Source organism: Pseudopipra pipra, chromosome 1 (assembly GCF_036250125.1).
Source record: "Pseudopipra pipra isolate bDixPip1 chromosome 1, bDixPip1.hap1, whole genome shotgun sequence".
NCBI lineage: Eukaryota > Metazoa > Chordata > Aves > Passeriformes > Pipridae > Pseudopipra > Pseudopipra pipra.
In genome coordinates this window covers 21671038-21689393 of record NC_087549.1, presented here as the reverse complement: position 1 = coordinate 21689393, position 18356 = coordinate 21671038, and the positions used below count along the sequence as shown (strand labels likewise).

General features: G+C 35.9%; 1 protein-coding gene across 2 annotated transcripts in view; it reads left to right on the top strand.

Annotated features, from left to right (window-relative positions):
- The window catches only part of VPS13B (vacuolar protein sorting 13 homolog B), a 425569-nt gene that overhangs the window by 346319 nt on the left and 60894 nt on the right, over nt 1-18356 (top strand). For both annotated transcript variants that reach the window (XM_064647722.1, XM_064647715.1), the window contains exon 40: nt 16487-16683. In XM_064647722.1, the coding sequence (XP_064503792.1) occupies nt 16487-16683 (197 nt within the window). The remainder of the gene's footprint in view (nt 1-16486; nt 16684-18356) is intronic.

Genomic DNA, 18356 nt, shown 5'->3' with positions numbered 1-18356 from the left:
GAGTTTTCTACATTAGTAACAAATGAAAATGTTACTGCTGAAGTGAGAATTTTCAAACTCGGTTTATTAAAAATAAAATACAAAATCAATGTCAGGAGCTCTATAAAATCAATAGGAGGTGAATTCCACAGCTTGAGCACATCTTTAGTTTTAAAAGTACTTGAGCAGACTTTGTAACCACTTATCTCAGAAGTTTTATGATTGCATAATAAGCTAGCTAGAATTTGTCACTTCTGGTTTGCAAGCATACAGAGTTTTTATTCTGACTTCCTGTGATTTCATCTATCAGTCCTTGCTTAAAACTTCATTTGTTTTGAAACTGAAGTATGTGAGGAAGACCTGGTCTGAAATTTCCAAGATTCAGTGGAATTGTTGAACTAAAATCTCCACTCCAGCCGTTCTCTCCTCTGTCTGTGTTGGCAGATGGCTGTGCTGCTTCTAGTAAGGTCCACAGGGTAGAAGTAAAGGGTCTGTTTCCTCTTGTTTGGCTTGAAGAGGGTTGAAGTGGGCAGTCCAGTTTGACTGTGTGAGATCATGGAACTGCTCTTTGAAGGAGGGCTGAGTGGTGCAGCTGTATGACTCTGTGCCCCACAAGTAGACCATACCTCACAATTACACTGATCCCTAACTCCGGAATTTTTGCTTTCTAATGTGCGCAGTCAGGTAGTCACATTTTCTCCTGTCTAGTATAATTCTTTAGAAATTCGCTTATTCCTTGCATACCTATTTTGATTTTAGCTCAGTTTTAATTCTGTTAATCTCAGTTTCCCTTTTGTATTACAAATTGAACATGTCATTATTTTTTTTAATTCCAATCTGGTTTTTAATTAGAACAGTGTTGTGAGTCAAGGGAAATAAATATCTCCTCATTCTTCCTATTTATTAAAAAATGTTGAATTCTATTTCATTATTGCTATAATGTTAAAAATTGCTTTTAAAATTGAATTATGCACCAATATGCTTTGAGTTATGAGGAAGTAGGATAATCTTCCTCAGATAAATGGTATAATGTTATTACCATGCACATACTGTTAGTGAGATCATGTAAGTGTCCTGCCAATTTCTTTGCCCTCTAGACAGCCAAATGTCAACTCCTTTCAGTTATATGAAAATTAAAATTAAATGGAAAAAAATTCAGCTGCACTTGGCATGAGGTTTGAATCAAAGATCAAAATTGTGTTATTTTAGGCTGTCTTGATGACCCTATTAGGTTGCTATGAAAGCCAGCATTTTGCCCTCTTTCAGGATGGTATTTTTGGAGCACAGCACACCAAGTTTTTGATGTAATTACATTACGCTGCCATTATAGATAACAGACATCATGAGCCATAATGTATGTGCTTGTGTAATAATGTGACCCTGTCCAGGGGGAATAGCAGTTCTTCTTCAAGTGGGCATACAAAGCTGGGCTGCTAGTAGCACACACATTCTGCTGCTTTGTGCTTCCATACTGCAGTCTAGAGAAAGAAAGGAAGTTGCAATCCTTTTTCCTGTCTGCTGCAATTGCCTCAGAGAATAAGATAGAAACCAGGAAGCAGTCAGCCCCCAGCAGTCAGGTTCTGTCAGCTTCCACTGGTGTTACTGTAATTCTTCAGATTTCTACTACAAGGGAAGAGATGAAAGCTGTCAACCAAATTAGAGGACACATATTCAAATCTTTGATCTTGGGCACACAGAGTGCAGAAATGCCAAGAGGATCCACATTTTGGTTGTGGGTCATTAATTATGGCAGTAACTGTTGCCTGGGTTGAGGTGGTGATTTTTCATATTTTCCAGAAATGGCCATATCCCTACCCAGAGCAGCTCTGCACAGTGTGGATAAACAGCCATTATGAACATGGACAGTGTGCATATTTTCATTAATCTAACAGAGATATGTGGGTGGAATAAATCATACAGAGTTGATTTTCAATTGTTTTTAGGTAAACTGCATTTGCCAAATACTTATTCTAAACTTCAGGTTCTAATTTAAATCAATCATGACGCCTTTCATCATCTCCACTTTTTCTCCTATATAGATATATGTTTGTTTATTAACATACTGTGTATTTAGTGGATATGGAAAATTCTTTAAATATAAAGATAAAAAAGACAAAACAATATTTATTGTCTTCAATTCTTGAAATGAAACATTAGAGAAACATCTGCAAGCCAAAGACTTTATCAAGGGATCTGAATTTGAAGATAATAATGATAAAAATATATTAAAATACATTTTAAAAACTTTCCCAGGATTGTGTATATGTTCAAATGCAAGGAGGACCCATAATGTCACCCGCGGTGTTACCAGTCTCCCTTAAACCTCTACTTCACATGAATCCAGTCAAAGGTGCACTTCTGTAGTTTGTCATGATTTAAAAGTCTCCCAATTGCATGTTCTTTCTTTCTTTCTAAGTTGTTGTGACATTTCTTCTAGCTTTCTATCTTTGTTAAACTTCTGGCATATCGTTTTAATCATGGGTGGGTTTTAGAAGTCTCTGGTTTTATAGCTATTCTTCAAATTCCTGGAACTTGGAAAAGCTTCACCATAAAGAGAATTTTTCTTAATATTGAAGGTGCATGTCATCTGCTATGGCCAAAAGATAGAGAACAGCTTCAGATTGTAAGAGTTGAAATGAACTATGTTTTTTTCCGTAAAACCTTACCTTGCTGCTGTTTCTAGATTGTCCCAAAAGCTTATTTTCTTATGCTTTTACTTGTTTTTTTGCAAAGCTAAGAAGTTTCGCTGGTCAAGTTTCTAATACTTTGCTTTTTACAGTCCAAACATTGTTGTTTTATTTGTGGGGGGAACAGGAAGAACTGATGTTTCTGCCATGGCATAGCATGTTGCATTTTCTTTAGCAATGTTAAATAGAAGTTTGATCTAATTGTTTGAAGGAAGTGAGAATCCTAGATGCGCTTGCAAGAATTTGCATCAGAATTGTATTTTTTGGGGAAGGTTGAGAGTATTTGAACTTGTTCTTCCTGTCTAACAGACATTGCAAACACTTTCTTTTTAATTTTTAATCCCCCATTGTCCCATTTTCACATGCTACAAATGTTCTTGGCTCTGTGATTTACCATTCTTTCAGATAACTAGTATTTGGTGAAACACCTTTAGACTTCTCTGATATCTCTTCATAACTTTTAAGGAGTTCCCATTCAGTGACGTAAGGTGTTTCTTATCCTCAGGTACTAAAGCCACTCTCTGACATCTTTTTCTGGCCCTTTTTTATCTGGAGACCTTTTCTTATTTTAATCCTCTTATGTCTACATCACTACCAAGACCTTTTCTGAATATAACTAATCAAGATTGTTTCAAAGTTTCTGTGGTAGTACTTGCAAGCTCTTACTAATGAAGCGAGAACATAGGTTTTATTTTTGAAATGCAAGATCAATTAAGTGAAGCAAAAACCAATTTATGAATGTGCTTACAAGTGGTTTGGGTGAAACCTAGCTGGAAAAAAGAGTTAATACTGGGTTCTGTGTCAAGAAAGAAATATGCTGTGGATGTAGAGTATTCCTGAGTCTTTTACACTGAAAATCTTTCAAATTCCTTGATCAAAACTGTTCTCTTGACTGCTCTGTCAGCTTCTGCGTCATTTCCAGTGATGGTTGCCCATTTTTCAAGTGAAAAGTTTTTGATTGATGTTTAGAAAGGTCTAGCCAAAATATCTCAGTAAAGGTCAATGTGGGGTGAAGGAATATACACACAAGAACATAGTTTCACGTTCTTGTAAGAAGAAAAAGTAAATAGGCTGTGTCTTATCCAAGTAATGTGATAAATACTGCTTTGAACCACCACTAATGTACCCCCTGTATGAAGGAGATCTACAGAAAAGACCTTCAGGCAGCTACTCAAATGCTGGTAGAGGCATACCATTTTAATCTTGAATGTTGCTAAGATTATTTTTAAAATATTTGGAGAAGAAAAAGCATATTCCACTGATAACTTCACTTAACACAGCGTGTATTTCATAAGAGTGAAGTTAATTCCAGCGCCGAGTCCATCCAATGTCATGTAAATCAGGATAGTCTATTACTGCCCAAAGCAGCAAGGGCAAAGAGTAGAATGGTGTTGACATTAGAATTACATTGCCACCTGAGGAGCAGAGGAAAGTCCAAATTTGGAAAAATGTCACAAAATTAATTCAAAAGCTAAAAGCAAGATGAGGTAGCAATGCCATTACTTTAAAAATACTGAAGATTCATAAATCAAAAAGGGATGGTCTCTGAGATGTTCTTTGTTATAACGAGTGAAACTTAAATCCTTCACGTAGATTGCTGGTAAGAGGAAGTGTTGTGGTTAAAGATATGTGGATGAGCAACTTCGAAAGCTTATGTTATTAAGTACTTAAAGAAAATATGTCCACAAAACCAGAGAGACAAAGCCTACTGTTTTTGCTCCCAAAGTTTAGTTAATGTTACATTTAGGACACTCTCTTGTGTAGATAATTTCTATAATAAAAATTGTCTCAGCAAGTATTCATTGCAAAGACTTAAGTCATGCCTCAGTTTCCCAGTTTAACAGTAAACTGTATGCTAAAAGGCAACCAGCTCATCAGGGCAACAGGTCTTCTATTTGCTCTATGATGGTCTTGGTATGTAGCAGTTAAAGTTGGAGTTGGGGGGCAGTGATCATTCTCGTTCTTATGAAATCTGACCATAAAATGTCTTCTGTGGAGATGTGGAAGCACGGTGATAGCCTTCAAGCAGAATTGAGTTTTTAATGTATATAGAAATGTCTCTTGCAAAGATGTCAGAGCTGTAGGAGATACATGAGCATCTCAGGAACAAGAATGTGCTAGGCAGTCTAAACTGCAGAGTAAGGGCTTCATAGTCTCTCTCTTCATCTCCCAAATTGGACATTGGCTTGAACTGGCTACTAGGACAGCTGAAAGAGAGTTTGTAGCAATTTCCTCCATCCTGGTTGCCTTGGAAATATGGCATTAGGAAGAAAGGAGTAAGAGCAGTTTTTATTTCTAGACAATAGTTTATGATTATGCAGATAATGCCACTGTCCCAGAACATAAAGAATAATTGAAGAAGAATATATTCCACATCATAACAAAGGATGGTATTTCAGAGCTGTCACGTGATGCTAAATTCAACCATGCTTGTACAGTTCCTTGGATCTGTCAGGTTCAGCATTTGAGAAAGGACAAGTGTTCCTCATTACTGTGATATTTTTAAAATTCAAAGGAGGGAGTTACAAGGGAAAAAATTCAGTTAGTGATTCAGACTTTCACATTGTGCAGATACAATACGGAGTTAGCTACATTTAGATATTTAACCTCAAAGAAAGTGTTGTGGCGCTTAGAACTGTACTTGCACTATGCATCTAGTTTCCCAAAGTCTTCCTATGTCTTCTTACAGTCCTGAGAATCTCAGATATGTATTTATCTTTGCCTGTGATTAGTCTGTTTTTGTTTTACTTTTCTGATTTAATCTGGGTCATATTTTTATATAATTTATCTTTACCAAGGACAAGGTTGACAGGTTTGGGTTGGCAGGGGAGAGAACAAAAATTAGGAGGGGCTCGCCAAGATAGGAAAACAGTGCATGTGCCATCAAGGAAATATTCTGCTTTTCTGTGCAAGCAGGTGAACAGAATATGCAAATGATTTCCTGTACAGCTAGAGGTCTCTTTTAACTAGTGAACTTTTTACAGAGATTCTCAGTGTTTACTGTTGCATTGCTGGCATTGCCCCCTATCTCAAACAAAAAGCTATGCATTGTCACAAGACCATTTACATAAGTGGCCATGGATTTAAATGCAGGAGAAAACCAGATTTGTCTAATCAAAGTAATCATATGATGTATAATGCTCCAAAATCTGAGTTCTCTGATTTATTTAAGCTGCATCACCAACACAGACTTAAAATTCTTTCTCCTGGATTGTCATCCAGTGAGAAATGCAAGCTGTTAAAGCTTACAAAACAAAAGGAAGATAACCTATGGCATTTGCTTGTTTCTCCATATGAAGTTAAAATATCTGCGGAACTGTAACTCTGACAGGTTTTTGTATTTGAGGATGTTTCCCTTGTGTACCTGACAGGATTCCTATGGCATGCAAGTGTAGTCAGCATTATAACAGCTGATGAAAAGATGAATGTGTGCTAAGACCTCCTTTTTTGGCCTTTCTTCTTTATGTAGTGTCCTAAGAAACAGAGCACGGTTTAGAAAAGTGGTGATTAAATTAACCAAATATCAAGGTCTACTGGAGAAAATTTTAGGGCAGAAAGTATAGTTCCGAGGTTGCAAGGGCTTAACTGGGATTTAGTAAGGAAAGGCTAGGTAAATAAAACTACTGTGGTAAAATTTACACAGAGCATTTCCTAAGGTGGTGAAATCTCTTCTAGAAGAACATAAAATATTTCCATTTTCAAAAGACAGGGTTTCAAAAAATTGTCTGTTGCATTGCTTTACATGCTTATTCTGTTTAAATAAAGCATTTGCAAACTGTAGTCTGGAATCTGATTCTTTCAACGCTGTCAGCCAATAAACAGTCATTTTCTAACACCTTGTGGGTGTTTAAACAGTGGCTTAAGGAAGCATGAGCTTAAGAGTGACTGACATTAGACCTACTGTAAGTCATTATTCCAGGAAGGATTTGACATGACAGTCAACAGGAAAAGAATTATGATCAATGTCAAAGACATTCATTTTTCCTTTTAATGGAGAATACCTCATTTTTGGCTGACTCTGCTTCCTTTTTACTTTTCACTCCCTGTTGGGACTACAGTGTTCAGCTGGGCATTTAAGAGTCTGGGAAAAGTGCTTTTTGGGAAACCACAACTTCTATCCATGCTTGATTTATTTCTTATATTCCCAAAGCAACAACTATTTTGGAAATCCAGATGATTTGTGTGTGACAGATTAGTGATTTAAGGTCATGGTGTTACTAGATAATAAGCTGTAAAGTTCAACCATGCTTCTTGATAAACCTGTCGGTTTGCAAATTATTGAATCTTCTGCCACACACTTCAGTACTGTCTTCAAATAATGAGACTTTTTAGATGGTTGGGGAGTAATTTGTCTAGCTGTTGTGAATTGCACAGAATGCAAATTTGGTGCTTTGTCTGGGATTCTACTTTTTAAAAAAACTTACATTTCTTGTTAATTCTACCTTTTGATGTTATTCAGTATGACTGTAATAGTCATACTGCTACTATACACAGACTCTGTACAGTGTTTTTATGATCTCTCTACTGTGTGAAGAGTGGCAACAAGCTTGAAATGAAACAATAGAGTCCAATTATTGAGCATATCTGATCATAAACTATAACTGTAACAACTGCCATTTATTCTAATGTAGGAAACTGCTTTCCCAGCAGTAGAAGCAGTGTTTCCATTCATGCATGAGGACAAAAATGAATGCAGTTCATCACATAAACAGCTGGTCTGTGTGAGAGGGCTGTAGGTTTGCTTGAGCCACTTACACTTCAGATGATCCAGGTGCAAGCAAGTTATCTGATGCTGGGAAGAGTTTTGCACATGTTTTCCAAAGTTAAGACTCTGACTGTTAATTGTAAGTATCATCTTCATTTTCTTGCAAGGAAGGAAGTAGGAGCTAAAGAAGTTGGAGAGTCACACTGTGAGTCTTAAGCAGATGTTGAAACAGAGCCCATTCTCTCTAGGAATTCCAACTTTAAACATTATTTGTGAACTTCCTTGCCTGAGAGTAGGATTATGTCAGACTTTACTATTTTGTTACTGTTTTGTGTGTGTATAATCTTAATTATTTTGCCGTGTGATCTTAGTGTTCACTGCATTGAGATGAGACTGTATCGTTTGGCCTAGAGTTTCTGTGCAGTCTGCAGGGAGTTAAGCGTAACTTGTTGGGAATGTTAATGGAAGTTGTGCGTAATTTGCCTGTGCATCACACTGAAATTTACCCTTTGGGGTTACTGAGCCAGTGAAAATTCTACCGGGTGCCAGAGGACTGACGAAACCATCAGATTATCTTAATGACAGATTTACACTCTCCTCGTGTTCTGCACTTTTCAGATTTTGTAACTGATTTATGAAATTTTGCAAACCCAAGTCCTTCCGGCTGAAGGCTGATCTTGTACTTCTTGTAGGAGTCAGGCTTTACTGTGGTGAGAATATGTGGTCAAAATAGCCCATATACTGAAAATTACAAACTACTTTATGTATTAATAGGCTGCTACTCTCAATCCCAGAGGGGACTACATTTCAATGGCATAATGTTTATATTATTAATAAATAGTAAAGCCTAGAAAATTAAAAACCTTAAATTAAATGCACAAGATAGTTCCTGTATCAGAAAGAGAGAATAATGGGTTTTGCAAGAAGTAGGTAAGTCCCTAATGTACGATCTGTATACTTTTGTTTCTTAATACTCACAACAATAAATTAAGACCTAATTAATGTAAGTAAATTAAGTAAATTGTTGGTTTTTCTATTCAAAAAGCAGGTGATCATCACATAAACTCAGTCTCAAGATGAATGACAATTAGTAGAAAAGTTTGAACTTAGCAGTACATAATTTTCCTGTTTAGAGTCCTGCAGAAATCTCAGTTATAGCATAGCACTATTCTGTGCTTTAACAAAAGCCATTAGTGTCTTTAGAGTAATTTTTCCATGATGAAGAAAGCCAGTATCTGTGACAGATTACTTTACTCCACACACCTGCATTTGCTCTGAACCTGCTAGCCTGATAAATTGATAAGTTAGTCACATGTTGTTTTAAAAAGGCAAAGAACATAGTTCCTAATAAAAGAATGCTACATATTTCTTCTAAAAGGTTAAAAAGCATTTCTCAGGGCTCTTAAATTACCATATTCTGATACCAAGGGAAAATAAAACCTGGGCTTAGAGTCTTGTTTGTACTTAGAGGGCTTTCCGGACAGGAAGGCAATCTTGATGCAATTCAGTAAGCCACAATACCAGTGGGGCATTACAGGTGAAAAAATTGCAGCTGTACCCCTCACCACAATGTATTACAACTGTACAGTGGAATATTTCCTGTACAGAAATAGGGCTTGGTTAACTTTGTTTCCCAAGAGTAGATCACATTAAAATGTTATAAAATCATGATTTCCTGCATTTGAATACTTGTGGTTTCTCAACTGGTTCCAATATTACAAAAGGTTTTTTATAGCTTCTATTAGTTGAAGATGTATAGAAGCTTTTTTCCAAAGTCAGCTAAAAGGCAGTTATGTATTTTTAAAGAACAGTTTATCTCAGAAGACAAGAGTTTTCTTCTACCTCTTTATTATAACTCTATTTGATACTTATTTTAGAAACTGCGGGACAGATGTAAAATTAAATCAAATTAAATAAATATGCTAATAGGACCATAAATATATATGTGAAATGGAGTCGAAAGAGCCGAAGTATATATTATTACTCAGAAACCAAAATAGTAGTTATTTTTGCTATTCAGCCAAAGACCTCAGTGTAGATAGGGGAAAAAATTAAATTAAGCAGATATTGCATATTCAGTTTTAAAGTGAGTAGTTGTAATTTAAACGTCCTAGGTTTAGGACCAAATTTGTTAAACCAAATTCAAAGAGAAGCAAAGCAATTCTTTGAAGAAATTATATGGCATAATTTTGGAAAACATCTCCAGTTGGGGTTTCTGATTATTCCTGAGCCTTGAAAATTGAGAGTGCACCATAGTGAAATAACTTTTACTTCCTGAAATATGCAAGTATGTAACATTTCAACTGGCATCCAAATACAGAAAACCATAGTGAATATACAAAGGAGGTTGAGCTGGGGGGGACAGCAAATACTTTGTACAACTAGAATGTTTTTAATCCTAGTAGTACTGCTAATCCTAACACTACTAATACTAAGGCTATACTTTTACCTCACTGTAAACCACCACTTTTTTTTTTATTTGTTTGGGGTTTTGTGGGGTTTTTTTCCTCCACAAAATGGGAAAATTGGTGCTCTGTAGCTGTAGTAAGTGTTTTCCACACTGATATGATACCATCTTAGCCCTAGGGAAGGTTAAAAAATGTTATCCAGTGGTTTGTAGCAAAATCAATCACACAAGATAAACAGGAATGTAGATGATGAAGTATCTTACAGTTGTCCAAAATGGTGTTCCAACAGTCAGACTGACTTGTGTATGTCATGTGAATAGGCATATTACAAAGGTTTTGTTCTGTTTAATATTATTTTTCTTTTGAGCATATTTTCTACATAGTGTATTTTTATACAGGGTTCTTTTGCTATAAATAATACTTCAAAATCAAATTTAGTACTAATGTTGCTGGTAGTTATTGCCAAGAATTTTTCCCTAGTAAAAATCTGGATAAAGCTTTTTATTTCCTGCTACTGCAACTTCTGTTCACTTAATGAGAGAATTGTGTTTTTAAGACAATTGGCCCTAAAACAGTAAAATATCCTAATAAGAGAATAGCAATCAGTTTATTCATACTCAGGAAGCTGAAGTTAAAATCTCAGCATGGGTTGGTGTCTGAGTCAAAGTGCTAGTTTATGTTGTATTCTGCCTCATTCACTGAGGTGGCCTTCCTTGGAGAAGATGAAACACACACACGCTTCCTGTCTTCTGTGTGCATTTTCTTGTTTCTTAGCTGTTTCTGGAACAAGAATAGATTAATTTCCAAGAGGAAGCGCCCACGATCTGAGGGACTGAGATTCAAGAAATGAATATTTCTTCTGTAAAAGCTTTTTTTCTAGAAAATACATGGATCAAAAGGAAGCATCATAGAAAGCAACATTAGCTACATCCTGTAACCCAGCTGATATCATCTTTCTTTCTCATCTGGACAATATGTATTTTGAAGCCTAAGAAATCTGCATGTGTACAATTAAAAGTTCATTTTTTATTGTTTAAGCAGTAAAACAATAATACTTCTATACAGCCTTCATTCAGCAACCTCAAAAAAGTAGACTGGTGGCTGTGGCTTTTTCCTAGAGACAAAAAAGATGTCTGAAAAAGATGGGATTAGCTAAGAAATGGAGATACTTCAATCACTTCTGTCCTACTTGGAAATCATGTCTGTGTCTGAGACCTGTTAGCATTCTGACAACATAGGTATGATCATTTATGGTAACATGGCAGGTTGTGGAAGTGCACTCATGTTGTTTCTCTGCTCAGCTAGAGAGCTCAGCTAGAGAAACATACCTGTACACAGATAAAGTGGTGTGCACCCAGAGCTTTTCAAGTCCAAATTAACCAAGTAGCCTGAAGCTGGGAGATTAACATCAGCTCACAGGAAAATCTAGAAGCATGTTGTAGTCATGAAATCCTTTAAAAAGCATGTACAGGTCAACAGTCATTTCTCTCCTATTGTGTCTTATTATTAGACATAACTGCAAGTGGGAATAAGTATCCATCTCTTCAACACAGGGATGAAAATATTAATATGTAGCATAGCATGAACAGATTCTGTAGCATTTCTTAACCCCTGGTTTCCAAATAAGAATTAAATTATTCTAATACAGATAATGTGTGACACAGATATGATGGATAACGAAAACCTCAAGCTGTCACACTGTAGTGCCTTTGTGGGAGTACTTCATGTTGGTTACTAACATTAATACTGTCTTGCTGATAGGTTAACAAATGTGAAGGAAATGACTTGAGGGATGCAGGTTTTTAAGAGGGTTTTCAAGTTTCTTGTTTTTTCAGAGGGGTGTTTGTGAAATGTGTGTGATAGAGGTTTTAGCTTGTATGTGTTTCTTGTATGTGTTAGTGTAATATAGAGTGAAACGAGAGATTCAGATAAAACAGGAATCCACTCCAAAGATTTCTGCTCCAAGGCACCTATTTTCATTAGTTGTTTGTGTCCTGTAATTGCAGGGAGCAGGACTGGAATTGTCACTTGGAGACAGCTGATTTTCTTCCAGTCACAATTTGCCAATACACCATTTTCCTTCTTCTTCCAAACAGTGCCATGCTATTTTCAGACCCTAAATGTCTATAGTCCGCAGCAGTAAAAAGAAAAAGAATGAACCTTTAATTTCTCTACTTAGAGTTTAGGCTGTTTTCATGCAGCTTTTCATTTCTGCTTCTAATCTCTGTTGTTAACGCTGCTGAAAAAAAAGTATTTGACAGCCATTTTGCTCTCTGTTGCTATAATCATCCTTCTAAATAAGTGTTTGCACCATGGTATGTGGTTTTCTTGCAAAACAGAGCTTGGAGATTTCTGGTTCAATCTGAGTTTAAAATTAAATAATAATTTTATGCACACATTAGTGACAGGTGAATAAAACTATCTAAAACTATCTTTGAGAGCTCAGGAAGAAGAAAAAAGTTGCAGGGAAGTGTCTGTTGGAGATGCATGCTTGTTGTTTAGCAAAAAATTTAAATATGCTTTGTTAGCGTTTGTTTTTACAGAGGCAGCCTTAGCAGTCACATTTTCTAAGAGGTAACAATTATAGCTTAGGTTTTATTCAAATATTTTAAGGTAAAAGTACTGTATTTAATTCAACATGTGGGGGATTTTTTGTTTCAGCTAATTCACTTATTCCCACTGCTTATGACTCAGTTCTGGCATTATAGCTCATTTCCAGAGTTTCACAACTATTATTTTTGGCAGCTAATATTGCCCAGAGCTACCATCTTTCCTTAAACTTATCCAGATCAGGCATTAGTAATAAATCCCCTAGAACAAATAAAGCTAGATATGTAGGAATCAAAGATTCTAAGTCAACTAAGTCTTTTGCAAGCTTCAACTAGAAAGCTTACAGTTTGTGTAGTCCCAAAGCTTGAGCTGTATTTTATACAGGCAGTCACATAAAGTGTGTCATTGACCTTTTACTTCTAATATGCAGATGACACCTTGAAGCATACTGTCTCTTGTGCTTTCTTGACATATTACAAGGTATTTAGAAAAAATTTGTAAACAAAAATAAAGAGGAATAATCTTTTCAACTTGCTTAAAAGTCTGCTTTAATCGTTAGGCAGTTTTTTCTTGTTTTGGCTACTCATACTGCTGAGTTCAGCAATCATTCCTTTGCCTTTCCAAATTTTTCATAATTCACTTTAAAGTGTTTGGCATGTAGCATACAGAATGTGTCACGCTGGAAGGGACCACAGTGGATCATCGGGTCCAACCTCCCTGCTCAAGCAGGGCCATCCTAGAGCACATTGCACAGGATCACATCCAGATGGTTCTTGAATATCTCCAGTGAGGGAGACTCCACAACCTCTCTGGGCAACCTGTTCAGTGCACCATCACCTGCACAGTAAAGTTCTTCCTCATGTTCAGATGGAATTTCCACTGCATTAAGTTTATACCAGAGCCTGAAGAAGAGTTATTACCTTTTTATGGCATAATAATTGCTTTGATCATTTTACTTTGCAGTCTTTTCCTCACAATAAATTTCAATATATTCACCACCTACTGAGTGGGTGGAAATATTGATGTACCTACTTTTACTTTCTTTTTTAACAGTATATTTGAAATCGTGTTTGGATTTTTTTTTGCTCTGCCTTTTTTTAAATCTTTATTTTCAATCTCTCTATATTACTTTCCTCTTGCCTTACTGGTAGTTTTATGGCTTTTGTATTGTAGTGCCACTTAAGAAATTCCATTAGTGTGCTCTTTAACTTGTTCTTCCAGCACATTAATCTTAGTGGGAATAGAATTCATCGTCTTGCTTAGCCTCTCTTAAAATGCCCATTACTTGCCATTCTAATCCAATTTTGTGAGATTTTCATAAGGGAGACTTGCATATTTAAGGAGAGTTTTAGTTTGAGAGGTAATGTTAGAGAAATAAATATCCCAAATAACATGATAGCTTTGTGAGACTTTTGTTGCACACATGTTACTCAACAACATGGATAAGAAAAGATAAAAAAAGATTGAAAAGAAAAGATTGAATCAGGTTCCTGAAAGAATCGCAAAGTATTTTAAGGACTAAGATTTAAAAGTATGCAGAAATAAATACTGCAGTATGTAGAATTATCTATGCAGCCATGAAAGACCACAGCCTTTTGTCAGAAATTATACAGATCCTTTTGTAGTTATATCATTCCAAGACTTTATGATATAGAAAATATGCCAAGTATTGTAATGTTTTTTAAAAAATCAGATTTTTTATTGCCAGTAGAGACTGTGGAGGTTAAAAAAAAGAAATATGGGATTGTGAATGGCTCCACAATGTTGTACGAAAGATAGCAGATGACGGAAGTTGCTCTTTATGTGTTCATCATTAACATAGGGGAGTTTCTTGGAGGTATCCATAATTGAAGGGTAGGACCATGGATGTAGTAGTGTAGCAATCTTGAGTGTTTGTCCACATCCATTAAACTTTCAAATAATTCAACATTGGAAGGTTCTGAAAATATCTAAAATTCTGTAATGACACTGAGAGCAAAAATAATCAATTTAGTGTGACTTTGAAATATGACCACAAATGCAATAATGTGATGTTTCTTATTGCTGCTGTTGTGCACAGCACTGTTGTACGGTTAGCAACACAGAAGCAGCAAAGATCAAGCCCAGTCTTCTCCCATTTGGCAATGCTTGTTATTTCTCCATCTTATTAACAAACCAAGCTTTTAAAAGCAGCTGTCATGAGCACCAAGTCTGTCCTTGAACCTTCCCATCTTTTTCTGTGTGGTTTCTAGCCTTACATTTTATTCATAGAGCAACCTCAGTTTTGACCCATAGTTTCTAAAGACCTTTCCTCTGTTAACTGTTTCTCTTGTGAGGTGTATGAGTGGAGCAATTATGTTCCTATTGTTTTATTTCATTTAGTCATCAACTCTCCACAGTAGGAATTAATACAGTTTAAAGGTGAAAAAATGGAAATGTATGCCATATTCCAGATGAGTCCCCACTGGTGTATTATACAAGTCAATTAATAACTGTCCTTTGCTTTTGGAAATATCTCACCTGGTGTCTCTCAGGATGGCATTCGCTTTTTCCAAGCATCTTCATACCGCCTCATAATTTTCTGGCTGACATTTACGTATCTTCACCATTTCCAATTCAATATGCAGCTTATAAACAAATATGTTGTCTTTATGCGTATGACGTGGTTTTTGATGTTAAATCAATCCCTTTCTCTCAGACTTTAGTCTTTAAAATTAAAGCAGCTCTCCTGATTGATATTGCTGTGGTGCTCTGTGATATATACATTACTGGTGTCAGAGTTTTGTTGGCAGTTATTAGATAATTTTTTTTCCCTACCTTTTCCCTAAAACAAATTTTAGTGACTGTGGTGGATTTTTTCAATCATTGTGACTTGACAGATATAGTAAAAATCCACCCTTCAGGCTCTGTGGTTCCACATGTTAATTCCTCCAGAATTCTTTGGTGATTATTTATGTTCCTTTGCCCTCCCCAGCTTGAACCATTGAGCTCCCTGAATTTTTCTTCTTAACCTTCATTCCTGTTAATTAATCAGCCTGCTGTCACCTCCATATGCATTATAATCTTTAATGAATAACAAGGAAGATTACTTACAGAGATTTTTCTAGATTTGCTTGCATCTCTACCACATTCTTACTTTTTTTCCTGGTTATTTATGTATGCATGTCTATACACAGACACACAGGGATGAAAAAGGTAATAGTACATATGTGTAAATTTTTTCTTACTAATTGTTTTATGTCAGCTTGACTTTTAGTAATTCTTGAGTCTGTACAACTGTCATAACTGTGGATTTCAATATCTTAATTCAAAAATCTTCATAGCTGACTGAGTTTGAATTTGTTTTAAATTCAGAGTCTCATTCATTTTCATGCTATTACCGAAAAAAAAAAAAAAAGAGGACTAGGACACAAGCCTTTAAAGCCTATACTTTTATTAAAGCTGGTTTTCTTTTGTCTTTAAAAATCTCTCTAATAATATTCTCTCCAGTTCATTGGTGCATCCAGAAATAATCCAAGTAGATTATTTACAGACTTAAAATTAGGAATGTGACTAAACAGAAGCCACTATGTATTTACTGGGTTTGATTTGCATTTGTTGGTCTAAATAACAAATATTCCTTGAAAAAAAAATCATGTGATTACAAGTACTTCATTATTTCACCCAAGATTTTCAGTAATATGTTGACCCACAACAGGGTATTGTGTTGTCTATCACATTTTTTTCTCTACATCATTGATTATTTTAATAAATTTATGTTTTGTTATATAATAAAACTAAAACAACAAGTTCCAGAAAAAATTAATGATGACTTGAATGTCTTTGATACCATGATGTGAAGACATCTGATGGATTTTTTGGCTGCATAATACAAATAATAATTAGTTGAATTGTCTTTGTTATTCATGGGTACTGTGGAACAAGTAGCTATTTTAGTACAGAAGAAGTTGGAATTAGTTGGAAATTAATTAGAAAAGTTAGTCTCCAATGATGTTCTAAAAGCATTTTAATTCAAGTCCAGACAGCACAGGATCTCAGTAATGGTTACAGTTCTGATTTTCTATATGGCAATTTACTTTTATTTAGTTTAGTTACTTTTACTCTTTTAGTGTTTACAGGAAAACTATTATATTCACCCCTGAGTATAAATTAATTATGCCTTCTCCCTTTTATCACAGATTCCTTGCAGTTTGGAGTACTGGGATGAGCTTCAGAAATCATTTGTTGCATTCCGGGAATTCAGTCTATCAGAAAGCAAAGTCTGTGAACTGCAGCTGCCCAGTATCAACCTTGTGAACGATCAGAAAGAGCTCATTGCCTCCGACCTTTGGAGGATTGTCCTGAATAACAGCCAGAATGTGGCCGATGACCAAAGGTAATTTTAAAGGAGGAGGGAAAAAGAGGCATCTGATGCTACCCTCCTAAGAGATCCCTTTCAAGAGACTTTAGGAAATAAGATTGTGTGAGGCACAATCCGTTCTATAATGTAGTAGTAAACATTCTTCTTCCATGCGATGCTCATACATCGCCTTATTCTCTCCTCAGTGCAAGCTGATGACTAAAATAATCCAAATGTCTATTTTAAATATATTGAATAAAACTTTAGTGTTTCAAGAGCATTACATTATTATTATTCACACAGTTTGCTTACTATGCTAACAGTAAAAAAAAATTAATCGGTGTTTTCAAACACTGGAGATTCATTTTACATTGTGTTTACAGCTGGAATCAGTGTGCAGTGACAGATATTCACTCTATTTGCATTCATTCCATTTTGGTTAATATGTAGAGTAAGAAAAAATGAGTACAAATTCTCTCCAGAAATAGAAGTGGAATTACTTTCAAAGACCTTCTTAATATTTTATATTTAGAGCAGAAAGGCCAAAATTACTCTGTTGGATTACTGGTATTTGCTGATTCTTGCTGCTTGTGTATGAACACATGCTTGAATGAGTATGTAACATCCACATATGTGTTGTACGAAGCTACAGAATTCAGAGAAATCAGGGAATAAGAACATGGCTTACAAAATTAATGAAGAAAATTTAACATCTGGTTTCCATTAATAGTATCAGGTTGGAAATGATTTCTTGATGTTAATTGTGAAAGAATGCATTTTCATCATTGAGAAGTTAAGTGTTTTAGACAAGGTTAATTCCTCTGAATGTGGGACCCTGACAGAATTGCCTTCCTGGTCAGCTTAACACCACAGAAATGTGAACTCGGTGGGAACTGGAAATGATGTAGTGAAATTTAGTAGATTTTTTTTCATTAAGGCATTTAGCACTGTAATCGTGTTTATTGTTTTCTGCTCGAATAGGGTTTATCACTGTATGCAATGTTTCATTCGGGGAGCTCTGATAAGATAATGAGCTGTAACTGTTCAGAAAGAACAGAAATTAAACTGAAGCATTTGCAGTTCACTGCAGAGAGATAGCAGGAGAGGGAATAAGGTAGCAAAAAATATGCACTGCACTACTGAAGCATTTGAAGGTAAATAAACAGAAGAGAAAGGGTGAAGTCAAGGGAACGTGCCTTGAGCTGCCACCTACCTGTACTGATTCTGCAGTAGTCTTGATACCTTTGGTGGCCTGGGGAATTTATAATAGTTTTAAGAAGTGTAGTTTACGCCTACATGAACTAACAGTAGACTGGAAATTTAAAGATTTGTGTAGGTCAGGGTAAACTCCAGAAACCAGAAACCTATAGGATACACAAGGAAAAACTCTGATTTCAATTAGATAAGAGAAAAAGTTCTATTCCCTGCCTCAGCAGTGTTTTCAGTTTGGAGGCATGGTGGAGTACTGCTCTAGCTCTTGGGGCCCCAAATGTAAGAAGGATGTGGACCTCCTGGTGGGCTGGCCATGAAGATGATCAGGGGGCTGGAGCACCTCTTCTATAAAGACAGGCTGGGACCTGGGGTTGTTCAGCCTGAGGAAGAGAAGGCTCTGGGGAGATCTTAGACCAGCCTTCCAGAACCTATACAAAGCTGGAAAGGGACTTCTTATAGAGATATGTAGTGATAGGAGAAGGGGGAATAGATTTGAA